Source organism: Populus alba, chromosome 8 (genome assembly GCF_005239225.2).
Source record: "Populus alba chromosome 8, ASM523922v2, whole genome shotgun sequence".
Taxonomy (NCBI): Eukaryota; Viridiplantae; Streptophyta; class Magnoliopsida; order Malpighiales; family Salicaceae; genus Populus; species Populus alba.
The window spans coordinates 1,295,448-1,313,129 of NC_133291.1; the positions used below are offsets into that span (position 1 = coordinate 1,295,448).

General features: G+C 34.3%; 1 protein-coding gene, 1 long non-coding RNA gene and 1 other non-coding gene across 9 annotated transcripts; 1 reads left to right on the top strand and 2 right to left on the bottom strand.

The window, feature by feature from the left end:
- Positions 1-4,702: 4,702 nt before the first annotated feature.
- Positions 4,703-4,776, top strand: TRNAR-UCG (transfer RNA arginine (anticodon UCG)). The gene has a single exon. It is a non-coding gene; the product is annotated as a tRNA-Arg (tRNA).
- A 1,046-nt stretch (positions 4,777-5,822) lies between these two features.
- Positions 5,823-7,562, bottom strand: LOC140955842 (uncharacterized). The gene is made up of 2 exons (XR_012170476.1): positions 6,050-7,562; positions 5,823-5,941 (listed from the first exon to the last, which is right to left on the bottom strand). It is a non-coding gene; the product is annotated as an uncharacterized lncRNA (long non-coding RNA).
- Positions 7,563-7,794: 232 nt separating this feature from the next.
- LOC118030491 (serine/threonine-protein kinase CTR1) lies at positions 7,795-15,708 on the bottom strand. 7 transcript variants are annotated; one of them, XM_035034623.2, is made up of 16 exons: positions 15,296-15,703; positions 14,761-15,041; positions 14,521-14,668; positions 14,208-14,311; positions 13,007-13,215; positions 12,133-12,429; positions 11,949-11,989; positions 11,100-11,168; positions 10,836-10,936; positions 10,666-10,750; positions 10,414-10,512; positions 9,884-9,952; positions 9,634-9,765; positions 9,183-9,277; positions 8,870-8,994; positions 7,795-8,067 (listed from the first exon to the last, which is right to left on the bottom strand). In XM_035034623.2, exons 1-15 carry the CDS (start codon positions 15,503-15,505, stop codon positions 8,895-8,897), a joined length of 2,040 nt encoding a protein of 679 aa, XP_034890514.1. In that variant the 5' UTR covers positions 15,506-15,703; the 3' UTR covers positions 7,795-8,067; positions 8,870-8,894. The 7 variants fall into 7 exon arrangements, 2 of the variants coding, with proteins under 2 accessions (XP_034890514.1, XP_073266890.1); XR_004684338.2 differs by lacking the exon at positions 7,795-8,067 and adding an exon at positions 8,183-8,510 and having other exon boundaries at positions 8,809-8,994; XR_004684341.2 differs by lacking the exon at positions 7,795-8,067 and adding an exon at positions 8,183-8,510 and having other exon boundaries at positions 8,809-8,994; positions 14,761-14,820; positions 15,296-15,702.
- Positions 15,709-17,682: the final 1,974 nt, after the last annotated feature.

Genomic DNA, 17,682 nt, shown 5'->3' on the forward strand with positions numbered 1-17,682 from the left:
TCTAAGAAAACTAAAACCATGATAAACTTTATATTTTTTCAAAAAAAAAAAAGACTTAATAATTCGGTGTGCGTATATGTATAAATTAACTAGTTCGAAAATATATAGTTCATCTTTAAAATAAAAACTCCAAAAAAATCATTATGGTTTCACACATGTTAATTCCTCGCAAATATTAATTTTAGAGGTGGGTCTCTCTATCTTATTTGTCATGATTGGCTAAGCTATTGTTTCAAAATTCCACATTCTTAGGGTTCAATCACGTATATAATATTACCCTACTTAAGTTTTATTTGATTATTGTAGTGCCTTTTTTTACCCATCTTGCATTGCATAACCTTTTTCTCTAAGAATTTAATAATGAGAATTTCCAGAGTGTTATAGGAATAAGTATAAATCATTACTTTATAAAAAAGAGAGAAACATAAAAGCGATAAAATAATATATATAAGCTTACATGAGAATATTCTTCCTAATGAAATCCTCTCTTTCATCACTTATTTTTATCTTTAACTAGAAAATAAAAATAAAAATAAAAATTAAAAAAAAAAAAAACGTATAAAATTAAAAATAACAAGAAAAATAATAAAAATGGTCAAAACAGGACTTCATATCATGATTTTTAAATCTAAAAATTCCGATTATCAGAGTAGTAATTTCATAACTGCTTATAGAAAAATTAAAATCTAAATATAAAAAATTTAACATGATACAATAATAATAATAAAAAATTATAACTTTTTAAATTATTATTTTAATCTAACAGTCTACACTCGCTCATTATCACAAACCCAAATACCATCACAGTTAGAATCTTGCGTCGCTCACCATACGAAGAAGAAGCACACGTACGAGCAGAGATATGTGTGAGTAGCACAAAGTTTCTGCGTGTAGACCTCATATACATGGGTACGTATCACATTGTAATTTGATCATCTTCTAAAATCAGAAATTAATGTACTTAAACCAATGAATAGTTTAATTCATTCCTGGAAACAGGTGGTACGAAATTGCCACCACTCATATACGATAGAGGATTTTTTTTTTAAAAAAAAAAAAAAAAAGGTTGAGTGGATTTTATTAATTAATTTCAAGACAAAAGAAAAGGGTAATCTTAAAAATATTCTTGAGAAGATATTGTTAAGGGAACACCGTTGAATTTGATTATGTCTTCTACTTTAGGTATGAACTCAGGAATCTCTCTTAGTCTAGCTAGTTACTAAAGACATGTCGATAGATTCTCTCTAATAAATGAGGGGTACTGATACTTTAGAGAGCAAGCTACGTGGCAATAGTGTAATATGAAAGCATATCCAAATACATTGAATATTTTCCTTGCCATGCATTAATTAAATTGAGCGAATCATTCAACATCCATTGGTGCCCGCCGAGTAGAGAAAATCCTCCACTTGATCTTATCCAGCGCGATCAGAGATGATGACATTAGACGATCTTTAATTAGATACGAAGCTGAAAAAGAAACTTCCCCGCGTTTCATTTCTCATTCTAATATGGTTAAAACTATACCAATTTTTAAAGATATAATTTAATTAATCAAGTTTTAAATTTATTTTTTAAAAATTATTAATTTGAGTTTTATAAACTCTAAAACCATTAAAAATTTATATGATTATCAACCTCAAAATTTATAAGATAAAGTGACTCAAATACTCACATTTAAAATAAAAAAAATACACCTCTTAACTCTTTATTGGAAGGTCTAACCCAAAAGTCAGCTGGTTTCTTCGTACTTCAATTGAATTCTCATAAAACTGTTAATGACCTCAGTAGCAGTGCTAGTTAAGGACAGTTGCTTTAGTTTGGCAGACATCTGATGATCTGATCCATTTTGGCTTCATGCATTCAGAGTTTTTCAAGCGTCTTACAAGCTATGAAATCTACGTACTGAATTAATTAAGTTTGTGAAAGTAATAACAATAATAATAATATTAAGCATTAAAGAAAAGTAGGAAAACCGTGGCCTCACACACTCAAACTGAAACCTTATTTTTCATGTTCATGTGTCAACAAGAAGTGAGCTGTCCCTGCTGAATCTCTTCTAGAGTCCATGTTTCCCACGTAAGAATGGAAGAGGAAAGAATCTGAATCCCCTCCCGAGACACACTTGTCAGGCCTGATTACTTACCCCAGACGTTGCTGACCCAATCCATTCCCTCATGTTTGCATGAGTGGAGTGAAGTGAAGTGACTTCCCTTCCCTGCTTTCTCTGTTCTCTTTCTCACAGATTAAAAAAAAAAAAAGGGAAGAAAAGGCGAGGAAGCAGTATCCATAAAAGAGCCTACAGATTTGCAGGTCACCTAGCTTAATCAGTCAAGTTGCACTGAACCAAGCCATGCATCCATTTATGAAATATGCTACAACGATGAGGTCATTCTCATGCTCGCTCTATATATATATATATATATATATATATATATATATGGTGACCAGAGATGTTTAGAGGAACGCGATTATTCCAATTAATTCAGAATCGGAAAATAAATTTGCGAGGGTTAATCTCTTAAACAGACCAGGTAAAGCCACTGGTGTTGATTTAACTTTAAATGTCTCGGATTTCTACAGATATTCTCAGCACAGTTGATACAGTTTCCTTGTGAAACAGTCAACTCGATTCAAAAAATTGAATACTAACACTAAAGTGTTCATCTAATCATTAAGACTATAATATTACAGCGAGAAAATAATTCAAGTTTTTAACTTGAGGTTTTGAAACATCAATTATGAAAAAAGCATTTGAACGCCGGTATTAATGATGCAAAAGACTTTAGGGGCCAATAAGAGAATGACAAGCCAACTCACATGAAGATTTCTCAAAGTGCTTGCTTTTGAAGATGATTTTTTGCTACACTGGTGTGTTTTTTTAAATAAATAAATAAATAAATGTTTATTTAATGTTTTTTCTTGTGATTTTGATGGGATGGATTAAAAAACAGAAAAATATATAAAAAATTATTTTAATAAGAAATAAAAAAGTATTTTTACAGCGCAGGGAGGAGGAGGAGGAGGCTAAAGGCACTATTAGTCAACCCGTATATAATTAAAAGGCACAGAAATAATAAGAGTTGATGTGGCAAAAATCATTTATGACCTGGAAGATATAATAAAGCAAATGATTAAAGCAAAGAAAATGATTATGGTGAGTGGATTTATTGGTAAGGGGGTGGATTTGGTGATGAGGGAGACCTTGTCAACTATATACGAAGGGAAGAGGGGTTTGTCTTTGCCTAAAAGGGTAACGAGGGTCATCATTTCACAGCTGGACATCACAAGCCCATCATATCAAACTGTTGTACGGAGGAGTTGAGAATGTGGTGGGGCCCTGATTTGGAAATGGGCGGGGGAGGTGATGGGATGTGGAGATAGAATATGGATTCCGAGAGAGGAGATCGGAGAAAAAGGGAGGATCCTTTTTGCAAGGCATCATTGGATAATCTCTTGTCTTGCCTTTTGCTCCCCATTTCGCGTTGATGGCATTGGACGGCCCATAGGCAACGGTAACAAGAAAAGGAAAAGGTGTACCGTGAGTAGAGGTGAGAAAAAACAATTAAAAAAAAACAAGAAAAAAAACAATTAAAAAAATTAAACCATGAAAAAAAAACAATTAAAAAATTAAAAATACTCACCGATTTAGTTTGATTTCAGTTTTTATAGGTCTGAAACTAAAAAAACTGAACCCAAACTAGAAAAAACCTAGTTAAATTAAAAAAACCAATTCTCTAAAATAATCAAATTAAAACCGATTGATTTAAACTGGTTCTGGTTTGGTTTTTTTTTTTAAAAAAATTAATATAATTATTTTTTTTTATGAAAACCAACTTAAATAAAAAATAATTATTTCTAGGCTGGTTGTTGGAAGGAAGGGCTTTTGGACATGAATGCCAGACGCAAAATACACTAGCGGAAGCGCTTTTGCAAGTGAGAAACAGAAAGGTGTTTCGGCCACGTTGTTGTGTTGTTGGGTGGAAGGACTTTAGGACAATATTATTCCTACATGCAGACTACACAAGCGTGGCATAAAGATGGCTTTTGTTAGTGAGAAACAGAAAGGTGTCAAAAACTTCACTTGTCTATTGCCGAGAGCTGACTGTACTCTCAATAAGTCTCTAGCTAGCCTAGTCAGCTATGCCCTACGGGCGAGAGGTGAATTAGTTACAGGATGGAGAGGCTACATTGCCACGAGGGAAAAGACAATGTATGCTACTAGTGGAGAAAGGCTAGGGATTTTCACTCGCTAGCTAGAAAGTCTAGGCCTCTAGTGGGGCTTAGGACAAGCTATGACATTCTGCTTTTTTTAAATAAAAAAACAAAAACCATCACATTATATGGCAACCCAATTTTTTTTGTTTTTTGTTTTTTTTATAAAATCCCATAAAGCTTCATCTCTGGTATCAATCCAAAGGAGAAAAAAACACTACCCTTCAACATGACAAGTCAAATACTTACGTTCAAGCCCCGATTACTTCAAAACCAAGAAATTTGGATACTATCCTTTGGAAGCATATATATTTTGGTTCCCTGATGTACGATCATAAAGCTTCAATGCGAATTCTTGTAGAAAGTATTTCAATAAGTGTTAGATCCTTGACAGATTCTGAATTGCTAAAATGAAATGCCATACCTTCCACGGTAGCACCTGTATCTGTAGTAACATATATATAATCTAGCAATTTGTTGTGCATCAGACCGCATAGCGCAGTGGATTAGCGCGTTTGACTTCGGATCAAAAGGTCGTGGGTTCGACTCCCACTGTGGTCGTTTTTAAATTATCTATTTTTATTTAGGTCCTCGTTGTAACTTGATTATTTTTTTAGGTCCTCATTTTAACAAAAAAATCAAGAAAGGAAATTTTGTTCTTAGAATCTGCCCATTTCTGTTTTCCAATTCCTGACTTTTGTGCTAAAAATGCCATGGACAAAATGATAGGGCTCAATTCTTTCTTACACCCTAAAATCCCATCATCTTCAAGAATCCCTCTTCTCCACATCCAACCCACCCTCCCTCTCCCTTCTTTTCCTCTCAAAATCTCCAAGAAAACCCATCTGAGATTCCTTCTTTCTGCACAAACCAACAACAGCAGCAGCAACCCAACTCAAGAACCCAAAGAACCAGCACAAGAAATGAATTATGAGTCTTCCAATAACAATGGTGGTGGTGGTGATTTGAATAAAGATCAACCTCCTCCTTTAATCAATATCAAGTGGGGTGATTTATTACTGAACCCAAATCCTGATAACATCTTGGCTGTTGGATTGACTGGTTTGCTTACATGGGCCAGTGTTCAAGTTCTTTGCCAGCTTTTCTTTATCTCTTTAGCCATTCTTGTTGCTGCTCTTAAGTACTCTTTTATTGCTGCTCTCCTTATTTTCATCCTCGTTACTCTTCTTTAAAGGTATTTTGTTCCTTCTTGGAGACTTTCTTGATAGTTGTAATAATTTCTTGAATTTTGTGTGGCAGTGTTGGTTCTTTGAGCTCCCGTCTGGGAGTGCTGCTCAGGTTTGCAGAAACTCGGAATTCCAAACTCCGAATTCCAATTGCTGAACTTCCCTTTCACAAGCTCAAGTAACATTTCAATTGATGGATATTGAATAAAAAAGCTTAATCGGTGATGCTCTCTCCCTCCGGCATATACAGTCGTGCACAATCCTGGGCTCAGGCAATTTCTATATCCAACCAAAAAGAAGCAAGGGAAATATATTTGAAACACGACTGGATTCACATAAAATAAAAGCTCATATGCAATTTCTGCTTGAACATTGAATAATCCTAGTGTCGTCATGTAGCGTGGATTGTTAGGGCGAGACTTGTGAACAAACAGCTGTAACATATAGAAGCAAAAGGTCAGGTACAGGCTTCCATGGCTACACTCAGAAGCTTCTCCATACAACTCGATTTGGGAACTTAATTCACCATTTGAGATGAGCTGAAGAATACATGAAAATCTAATAAGCAAAAACAAAAGACTTGCATCAATCAGCAAAACAGAGGTGCTACGATCAAAACTAATATCTAATCACACATTAAACCTCACCGTTCATCTCTCCCTCGTAGAAACCATGAGGTATCCTTCCAATGTACAGGACACCGGACTTATTTTTCAGCTCTTTCAATTCCGGCAAGTTCTGCCCGGGTCCACCCTCTAATGGCCATTTCTTAACACGAAAATAAATTCTAAGACATGCGAAGAGAAGATAAAATTAAAAGAGAGAGAAAAGGGTACCAAGAAATCAGCAGATGATTGTTTTTTATTAATTAACTGAGTTGAAGGAGGAGGAGTTTTGTTCAGTTTCTTTAAATATACCCCCAAACTATTAAGATGTTATCAATTTTACGTTCAAACTGTCTTTTATATCAATTTTATCCTGAGATTAGTTTGATTTCTCAAATAGTATTTCTACTAAAATCACATAATGGATATGTTAAATCTTCTTTTAAATAATGTTATTTTTTTTATATAGAAGAAGACTTACAATTTGAACAGAATCTGTTAAATAGTATTTGAAATAATGTTGTATTAATTAGATACTTAGAATAAATAAAATTCTTCGGTTGAATATTTCTGAAAGTGTAAATTGTTTGGTGGTAAAATTGAGACATTCTTTGTAATTTGCGTATACTTAAGCTCTTAATATAAAGGAAAGAACTTTGCTTGGATTGTTATAGAATTAATGGATATAAACCATAGTTTTGAAATCCGGCCCGATAAGTCTATCCAGGACCCAACCGATCCAGGGTTGAAACCAGGCCGGATTGAAGAAAAAATAGAAAAATAAAAAACCCAGTGTAACCTAGTAAGACCCGGTCAAAAAACTAGTTGCAACTCGTTAACTTTTGTTTTTTTTTAAAACAATGTTATTTTGATTTTTTTAAATAAAAAAAAATTGACTCAAGCGACCCGATGACCGAGTTAAAACTCGGAACCCGGGCCTTGAATCGGGTCAGGTCTAAAAACTATAATATAAATAATAAGATGATAGGTAAATCAAATAGAACTTAAATAAAACTAAATGGAAAAAAAATTATTGACATGAAAAGGAGAAGGTGGTAGATTCACACAAAATCAATGGGCATGGGCATGGGCATGGGCACAATGTGAGTTCAGAATTCAAGACATGACACAATAATAACACAGGATTTTCCATGAACAAGAGTGGAGTTTTTTCTACCCATAAATAGCTTAAATTTATCAACTCCACACCACCATTAGCTTTGAGCAATCAGGATTAATACATTTTTCTTTAGTATAATTAAAACAGTTCATTTTATGAGAGATTGGAGCAAATTAAGAGGATTGTCAAAATAAGTATGATGAATTTATTTTCTTGTTACGGCCTTTTCTCACTCCGCCTTCATGATGATAACCAAGGCAGGAAAAGAAGGAGACCAATTTATTTGGCTGCCCGCGGAATAAAAGAGTGAGAAAATTGAAGAAGAAGAGTGGAGAAGAGAGTACAGCTTGAAAGAGGAGGGTTTGGGAATTCAAAACGTGGGGGAGGCTTGATTTGTATTCACTTCTAAATGATTTTTAGAATTATTTGGTGTCTAATAATAATGTGAATATAAACAGAGGGATCAAAACCGACAAGAACACCTTTGCCTAATGACAAGGGACTAAACTGAGTATTTGCATTCACTGCAACCTAAATGATTTTTAGTTTTTTTGAGTTTCATGTATGCTTTATCATTTCAAACTTTGATTTTATAAAAACTAAAATAATCTATTTTATTTATTTATGAAGATATACTTTTAATTTATTTTACATGTAAAAATTTAACTTCCAACAAGTTTAACCAAATATATTTTTTAAAAACGTATCTAAAAATGTTTTACTTGAACTTGTTTTTTTAAATTACAATCACAAAAACGATCACAATATCAAAAACACGCTTAGTTGCAGCTGAAAAATAAAAATAGAACTGAATGAACTTAATGAAGGACTAAACTGTGACGGTGCTTAAAGCGGAAGAACTGGATTGTATTTTGTACCAAAGTGAAAGCTCTACCAGGCTCTCGGGCTCTACAGCTTTAGTGCTTGTTAAAGATTTAACCTGCTCAGAAGAATTAACATGTATGATTAGAAGGTTCCCAAATTAAATGCAAGGGGATGGTAAATAGCAAGCCTCTCTCTACCTCGCAAACCAAACAGCTGAGCAGGCAAAAATATGAAGCCAACAGAGTGAAGCAATTAAGTAAATGATGGGCACATCAGTGTAACTAGTAATATGAACCAGCCGCCCTCAACTTCTTCCCATATAAAAGTTCCTAACACATGGTGGCATTTCCACCAATGTTGCTTGGTATCGATACCCTGACAACTTCCCGCGTATTTACAATTGTAGCTACAAGGGTTAGATCATGGCAGATACAGAAAGGACAATCAACAACTTGTGGAAGCCCAGAAAGTATCATGTCAATGAGAAGAATGAAATCCATGCAAGCAGCTTTACCATTCCTCTATCTGCAAAGGAAAAAACTATGTGCAGCAAGAATCCTGCCACCAACAGAATAAGATGACTTATAACACACATTAAAAGCACATCATGTGGGATTGAATGAATGCGAAATCTGATAGTATAACTGTATTCTTGCAGAAATCTAATAATTGACCTCTTATTGTAATGCCTTGAGCTATGGGGCATGGGACAGGAGGTAATGAAAAATATAATTTCTGACGTTCACTGGTTGACGATAATAGTACAACACTATGCATCTAAGCTATAAATATTCCAACAAAGATATTAAAGAAAATTTTATTTGATTCATTAAGTACTATAAAACGACAGGCACACCTGAAATATACACCAGATGAGCATCAGATCTATGGCACATTGCTATGAATAAAGATTTTACCCGGGGTTCCCCTCCTATAGATTTGTCATCGAACTTGAGCGGCAACTGGATGGGAGATGGAGTTATTTATCAGTTCCTGTAAAGTTTCCATTATATAGGAGAATGGGGGACGTTTAGAGGGCTCGCTGCATTGAAAGGAAAGTCCATTAGAATATGACGGAAAGGGGAGAGAGATATTTAAGGCAGGCGCTGTATATTAGTTAGTTCCTTGTCCTGAGTAGGGTTTCTTGAAGATAAACAAATTTCACAGTTGAGAGATAAAATTAGTCCATAAACTCTTTGGAAGTTGATGTAATTATGACCATCCACTTACTTATCCAAGCAGACATCAATCAAGGCAGCCACTGAAGGATTTACACTGCTTGGAATCTCAAGCCTTTGGCCCGTAAAACCAACAGCTTCAATGATCTACAACAAAATATAAGACACTCATTTAACATAAATAATAGCATTTGAGTTCTGTATAATGCAGAACCATGTGTATGTTAGTATCCAGTTCCAGATGACTACAATAATTCCAGTTACAGACTTCATCTCCGGCAGCAGCCAGTCAGAGATCCTTAAATAATTAGGAACAATCAATACCCTTCACCAGTTGACCCTTCCCTGGGACTTTATTTCTTAACAAGGCATTTTCCTTGAAGGTCTCACATCCATTCTCAAGTTCACAAATATAACTTGATTAAGAGAAATCGATTCTATCGTATCATGTGTGTACGAGTTTGTAAACAAATTGTGAAATGAAGTATGCTAAAGCAAATTACCTGTGCTTGCTTTAAGTTTCTCCAGGGATGTTGCAGGGTCATAAGTTCCCACAAGATTACACCAAAGCTGTAAACGTCTGATTTCTCATTTGATCGTTCATTACGGAGTACTTCTGGGGCCATCCACTCAGGCTAAAGAAGAGGAGCCAGAATTGTAAATTTAGGTTTGTAACCGAATCCATGCCTCCATCATATAACATACAATAAGAAAGTGCATGTAACAACTTAATGATTCCAAAGTAGCACTTACTCTCCCTGCAGCATTTGTTGATGAAATATAGGTCTTTGCTTTTGATCGTGAGAGACCAAAATCACAAATCTGGATAAACATTTTCCAAGTGGAAACAATGTTAGGCTCCTCATGCATAGCATGTAAATGATCATTCCCACTGAAAAAAGGTCATGAGAAGTGTCCACATTTTAGTTGTAATAAAATTAGCTTGCTCTTTATTATTTCTTAAGGGTAGAAGAGGCTGCTTGGGTCATTTAGTTATTTTAATTCTATTCCAAGAACTAATTAGAAACTTCACCATTATATGCTAAAAATATGGGGAGGAATCAATAATGGATTAGCTGTTGCAGTCCTTTGTGCCTTTGTCAATGGGAGATTTAACCACTGCAACTAATTTAGGGCCAAATAGCGTGGAGAGGGGGGGGTGGGGCATTATTTTTGGGTTTAAGATTAAAGGTTTTAATTCTTAAGCAGAGCAGCAAGTTTCTAAGCATGTTATTGGAGAGAGGAAAAACTTTATCCACATATCACAGTTTAGGAATGCTAACCTTTACCGTATATGTACTGTCCACTAAGAGATTTAGAGATTTCAAATCTCGATGAACAATGGGAGGTCTGAACTGATGAAGATAGTTCATTCCCTTAGCCTGTACAGAGAAATAAACAGCCCCTAAATCCAGGAAATGTTTTATTCACTTCTAGATGATGATGTTAAGGTTCCAATTTTTTTCTAGCAATTGTTCCGCTGATTATCTATTTTTCTTAGAAACAGAAATATTAGCCATAAGAAAACAGCATACCACATCATATGCCATATTTAAGCGGCGCCTATCATCCAATATCATTGCAGCATCATTCATATGTAAAAGTTTGTGCAAGCTGCCTCTGCAGTCCAAAGAAAATTATTCACATTAATACAGAGTTGATTTCCTAAAAAATATCTACTGATTCATAGAAAGAATCTTAATACCTTGATAAATACTCCATAACTATGGACAAGTTTGGGGGCTGGGTAACAGCACCCATAAAAAGAACGATATTTGGATGTCGCAAACGTTTCATGATAGCAACCTGCCAAACAAAATCAATGTCATTGAGTAAAAATTCAAACCACAAATAACTCGAGTCACTATTAGCTCATTAAAAAAAGATGCTGAAATTTTCTTTTCTTTTCTATTCTTTGATCCTTTTGTGTTTTGGTGAGGTTTGCTTTTAGCAAGCATGGTATAGGTACCTCACTCAAAAATTCCTCAAAGCGCTCTGCATGAAATTCTTGCTCCTCAAGAATTTTGACAGCAACATCCTGATCATATTTGATATTTTCAGTGCTAATGAAGAGCAAAGCACTAAAATCAATATTCGGAGCTTCAACAAAGAATTTGTTATGTTATGGCAATAAAACCCATAGAGACGATAGAAACATTCAATATGAGTACATTGTTGAAATTTACTAGCTATATCACTAAGAGAGGTAACGTAAAGAGAGGATTGTTGGTAAATAACAGTTTTAAAAAATTTAATTTATTACATTCTAGAGGAGTGCTGGAGATGCAACGAAGATCATTTTCATCTCAACATCAAATTTAGCTGATCAAGACCAATTGCCAATTTTGTCTCAATAATGAGAATGATTAGTGTCAAACTACTGCTTAAGCAGAATTCAGAAAGGCACGGAAAGAACTGCAGGACTAAGACAGGAATGATTTCTAATCAACTCAAGATTATTTTGCATATTCTGAAGAATACATAAAAATTGCTACTCTAGATATCCTAACTGCTGTTATACCATGATACATGGTAGTCCTGCAAACAATATCCTCCCAAAAATCCTGGAGAGAAAATGACAAGAATGGAGATTGGATTTTTGGAAAGGCACCAACTTTTATAGCAGAATCTACATTAGAGCACCATTTCGCTGCTGGGCTTTCTTATAGATAACATATAAAAAGAATCTTGGTATGTCATCAACAACAGCAATCATAGAGATGAAAGATTCTGTGATATAAGAACCACTATATATGCATATTCAAAACAAGCAAAACAAAATGCCAAAGATTATGAGATATAAGAAAGAAATGTTTACCGAACCACGCCAGTCAGCATGATAGACAGTTCCAAAAGAGCCTGCGAAGCATTTGTCAGTATCCTTCATGAATGAAATCCCACAGAATTGACAAACTAAAATACATTGGACGCATGAAGGGGATACTAATAGCTACTGTAGCATGCAGTGGTGAAGTCCTCCGAAAGTTCAAATGAAAAGGTACCTGATCCAATTTTATTCTTCAAAAGAAGTTCACTCCACGGTACATCCAAATCTTCCTCTTCAAGACGAAGTTGATTGTTTGATTTACTTGGTATTGACTGGTTTAATTCCATGAACAACAAATTATTTGTAGCAACACGCTTGGGATTAGAGATGACAGGATCTGTATATTTTTGCCTAACTGGTAGGACGGAACTTGACAGAGAAGTGTCACGGTTGTTGCTTGAAGTGGGTAGAAGGTTGTTCTTGTCTTTACCGAGCCTTGAAATAAATTTGTCATCTTCATCAATAGTAGTGCCTGAAAATCCAAGGTTTAGAAAGTGTCAATAATAGATTACTTCACTGAATGTCAATTGTCTTTAAATACCATTTACAAGCATGAGTGCATGACTAGCCATTCTAGCATTTCCTTTGGCAGGTCAGACTCAGAGTCACTGTCAGACACATCATATGTGCTGTAACTAATCATATTGAGCATTACAATCAGAATATTTTAGCCTTTTCTTTTTTGTTAAAAATTCTTTATCTTATTTAAAAACTATTACAGTTTGATAAAGTTTGATCATAAGAGATGAACTTATTCTTTAGTTATCTACTTCAAAGCAAATGATCAGAGTATCGTATAATAAATATGGTTCTGTAGATACTACGAGATAACTGGAAATTCCAATTTGAAGTCACAGAGAAAGTACTCTGCATCTCAAACAATTATGAAAATGTGTAGGGGTTGTTTGAGGAATAGGATAAACAAATTTATTAAATAATGCTCAAGTTTCTCCTCATCTCAACTGATTATGACAAATAAATGCCAAAGTGATCAATCATGTATTCTAAAATATTATAGCGATACATGTATGAAATAGATAGGGAATCACCTGAAGAAGAGTTATCAAATACAAGATTAAGTGGCTGGCTGTCAAGGAAGTAGAGTTTGGCCAATGTCCTGAAGTCCTCGGTTGTTCGATTAGATTTAAACCTTGGATGAGACAATGGAGAAGAAACTAAGATTGAAGATGAACAATTGAACGAGGAATCAGGCTGGCTTAGTGCTCCTGGATTTCTAAGCAAATCAACAAAGTATTCCCTGAGGATTATGAAATTAATTCAGAGATCAACCAGTCCATGGACCTTTCATTTCAACAATTATAGAGCAATAGACCTACCATAAAAGAAAAACTCCTACAGTAATTCCCTAGATAGGTCAGCCATTCAACCTTCAAAAAGCACACTCTCAATTTCGAAGAAATGATCTTGAAAAACAAAAGCAACCATCAATTATTCTCATATCCTCTCATGGCAGCTATTACTTAAGCAACTTTGATTTAACTTTTGGACAGAATGGAAAAGAATCGAATGCTGGTGGAATGAGAACTTCACCCTTGAAAGAAAGCCATTCCACCATTCAGACAACCATAGCAGACAAAAGTATAGTTAAATGGTGAATGGCCATCTATGATTATGCAGATGACACCCTTTCTAACCATGTCAACAATAGCTGGTAGAATGTGGACTCCGGTTATGCCAAGTATCAGGGAGAAACAATGCTCGCTGTTTGTGTAATCATTGCAGTTCAAGCCATATAAGTAACGTTTCCTCAAATATCCAAGTAAAACGATCCACCCCACCAACATTATGTGGGAGATGCTAAAGTAGACAGTGCTCGTGTCAAAATTTCAGGATGCTCATGCTTTTCCTGCCAGTTTCTTTTGAGAGAAAAGTTTCTGTCAGAGCAAGGGGTTCCATTCATTCATTTTTGCCAGGCACATATCAACGGCCATTTAAGAAATAATTCACTTGGACAAATTAAGATGATAAGGAAAAATAAAAAAGGCTCAAGCTCAACTGCAAGTACAAACAGGTCCAATGTAAGAACCCGGAAGAAACTATCAGCAATTCAAGATTCACCCATCCTCTCCCATTCTTCACTTACCAATTTGCACTACATACCACTAAAGATATCAATATATTTACAAACCTCCATATATTGATTTACTTGTATTTCAAAGCTCTGTTGCTGCACAGTTCCAACCTCCTATGTAGTGAAATTCAAATAAATATATGGTTGAAACTGCATACCTGTCATTACCAACTTGTACCATACAGGATGCAACGACATCTCTTCTGCAGTATTTGCATCCTTTAACAATTCTGCAAGGCAAGTTAATCGAGTCTGCTAATACCTGAAAAAAATCATAATTCGAGAAATGTCAATAGAGACATTTATAGTTTGGAAGACATAAATACATCCAATAATTAAAGGAAAAATATATGATCAATATGTTGCATTTTTCCATTCAACATCCAAATAATATGTATTTAATACAAACATGGGCAGCATTAAAATGCTGCAGAATGCAATGAACAAAAACAGCGAAGTTGTGAGATTTACTTTAAACAGCAATGCACGATGAACACAAAGGCCAATGGATAAGCTTCCAATTGGAAGCACAACAGATCGGAAGCGCCTTTTCATAACTTCAGTACATTCCTTCCAGCATTCGGCAAAGGCATTATCATCTTCATTGAGGACTACACCCCTGAGACAATAAAGAAAAACCCTGTTCACAAGAATCCTAATACAAGAAATTCAATGAAAACACCCGAAACTGATCATAACTCAAGAACTCACCCCATAAGATTACAAACAACAATCGCAAGGTGTTTAACCACATCTTCTGTTGTACTCAAGCTGCTCGAAAGACCAATAACTCTATTATGTACCTCCTTCAAACCAGGATCCCTGAATCTATCAATCAAAACCACTCCTATTGACAAATCATTAACAGCCTTTAATGATTCAAAAGATGGGACACGACTATCAGCACTTATGCTCCATGTATAAGGATCCAATCCATGTATCACATAAAACCCATCTGGAATTCTATCAAAGTATGACAAACTTCCATTCACCTGATACAAATATAACCGAAAACACACACACACACACAAGCTTCAAAACACGTTTGCAGTACAAAATTTAAAAAAAAAAAAAAAAAAAAAAGGAGCAAAGGAGAAAATCATAAAATATTTAAGAACATAAGCAGTAAAATTTTCTTGAAATCACGCTAACAAAATCTTTCTCCAAGCTCCCAAAAGAAATCTCAATTTGTGATGGGGCCCGAGAGATATGCTCGAGCAATGAAAAGTGTGAAAAAAAAAATTACCCAGAATCGATGAGAAAGAGACTCGGGAGAATAAGGAGGAAGTCCTCTTTTAGTATTGTCACTAGAACTGAAATCCAAGAAATAGGGATCATTAGCTGAAGCGGCCTGTGAAGATAACCTCAAAGCAAGAGCAAGCTGTAACTGATAACTCTCTTCAGTTTGTTTAGCCCGGCTCTTAATTGTTGCCTCTCCTCCACACCAACTATCCATTCCAACCCCTCGATTATCAGTTACTGTACTTGGACTTGAAGTCTGGGTATTTGAACATGGAAGAGACTTTGCAGTTGCTAGAAATGGAAATGATTTTCTGGCATGGATTTTTGGTTTAGCCTGGAACTGAATGGAATTCACTCGAGGAAAGGAGAGGAGAGGAGAGGGAATTTCTTTCTTTTACTTAGTTCGGTGGTGGGCGTTTGGTGGGGTCCAGTTTGGATGTTATGGGATTCTGCCAAGTTCAGTGGATGGTTGGGGTATGATTTTGTGCGGGTGGGCGGGGGGTGAAATTAGGATAGGGGTGTCACTGATTGGTTGTTTGTTGTTTTTTCAATTCTTCTGTGATTTGATTGGTTCCTGTTCCTTGTTGCATTCATGGGTGTGTCACAGGCAGGTTTTCCAGTCAATAGCCCGTAAGGATATCGACCTCTTGACGTGAATATTTAGTTAATTGTTTACTCTTTGATTTTAACAGGAGGAGGATTTTTTTAATTCAAAACCTTTTTTAAGCACTTTTTATGGTCAATCATTTAAGTTGTTTGATTAAAAAAAAAAAGTATTGAGAATAATGAAGATAAAGAATGAATGGCAACTATGTCGCTGTTTGATTGAGAATAAAAAAAAAGAAGTTAAGTCAATCAAAGTTGTAAGAACATAAATTAAAAATTAGGAGGTGAATTATCAGAATCATCTTCTTTTTTTCTTTTTTTAACCATGCAGTTATTAAATTCAGTCTAATTTAATTAAAAATTTGAGATTTAAAATTATATTAAGTTAAGTTTCTAATTAAACTAAAAAATTTCAACTTAATAAAATTTAATTGACCCGGTTAAGTTTTTAATAACTTGATTGATATATCTAAATTTGAATAAATAACATTAAAAATAACTAAATGATATTATTTTAATTAAAATATCTAATTTAAAATAATATTTGATATAGTTTTTATTTTTGTTTTTAGATGTCTTTCAAAAGTGATTTTAACTTGAAAAAAATTATTTAATTATTTTTATAATTTTTGATAATTTTAATATATTAGTATAAAAAATAAAAAAAATTATTTATCTTAATATATTTTTAAATTAAAATATTTTAAACTACAAATCCTAAATTAAGGACGTTGTTGATCTAGTGACCACATGACCCATCTTATGCCTTCCTAAGAGAGGGTGTACTTGTCATTCATATCATTACAGAGAATAACTCTTCACTGATCCTGACTTCATAAACAAATAAGCACTCCAAAGCATATAAAAGAGGAAAACAACAACCACACCAGCAAAACAGTCGAGATAAGAAGAAAAAAAAATACTTTTTTATTTCCTTTTCTTGTTCTAGCAAATACTTTCATGATTTTCAAATCGTGTGGGGTCTTTGCGAAGTCATTGAAAGTAAAAGAAACACTAGACTGTACATACTCCACCATAAAAAAATCATGAGTCGGCATTTTTTTTTTATCGTGGACTTTCTATAAATAGAAGTTATTTTAAAAAATTATAATGGTGTGATACTGGAAAAATCTAAAACTCTTGAAATGGGTAATTAATCAAATTTAAGATAGCAGGGTGAGTACTGCACACCCAAAAAAAATTAGGTTTGATAATCAATCGGGTTTAAGGTGATGATGGTTTAATGAGTATGTTACATTCAAAAAATTTAGATTTGATAGTCAATCAAACTCAGGGTAGTGGAGGTTTAGCAATTATACCAGACTCAAAACATTTGAACTTGACAATTAGCTAAATTCAAAGTATCATGAGTCCAATAAACATGTCAAACTCAAAACATTTGGATTCAACCATTACTGGGTTCTAAAACTATACACTTGATCCTAGACTATCCCATAAAATAAAAGCACTGAAGGCATAACAAACCATCATGTCTCGCCATGCAAAATATTCATTGATACTAATGCAATGTTTTTTTTTTACTCATAGATGTATACAAAACCTTTTAATGGACCTACCATATTTAATATTATATTAATGATATATAAGAGATATTCATTTTCATTAATATCACCAAAAGCATATATTAGAGCTTCATGGTCATTCTCTTATCTGAAAATAACAAAGTTAAAGAGATATAAATACTCGTTGAGGTAAGGATTAAGAACTCTTACCTCTTAAAATAAATTTATAGATTTCGAAGTATTAACTAACTTAACATTTAAA

Coding starts and splice junctions, on each gene's coding strand:
- LOC118030491 (XM_035034623.2), bottom strand. CDS start 15,505: ATGGATAGTTGGTGTGGAGGAGAGGCAACAATTAAGAGCCGGGCTAAA. Junction 9,766..9,883: donor CAACAAATGCTGCAGGGAGA/GTAAGTGCTACT, acceptor CCTCTTCTTTAG/CCTGAGTGGATGGCCCCAGA. Junction 8,995..9,182: donor ATTGATGTCTGCTTGGATAA/GTAAGTGGATGG, acceptor CTTTCAATGCAG/CGAGCCCTCTAAACGTCCCC.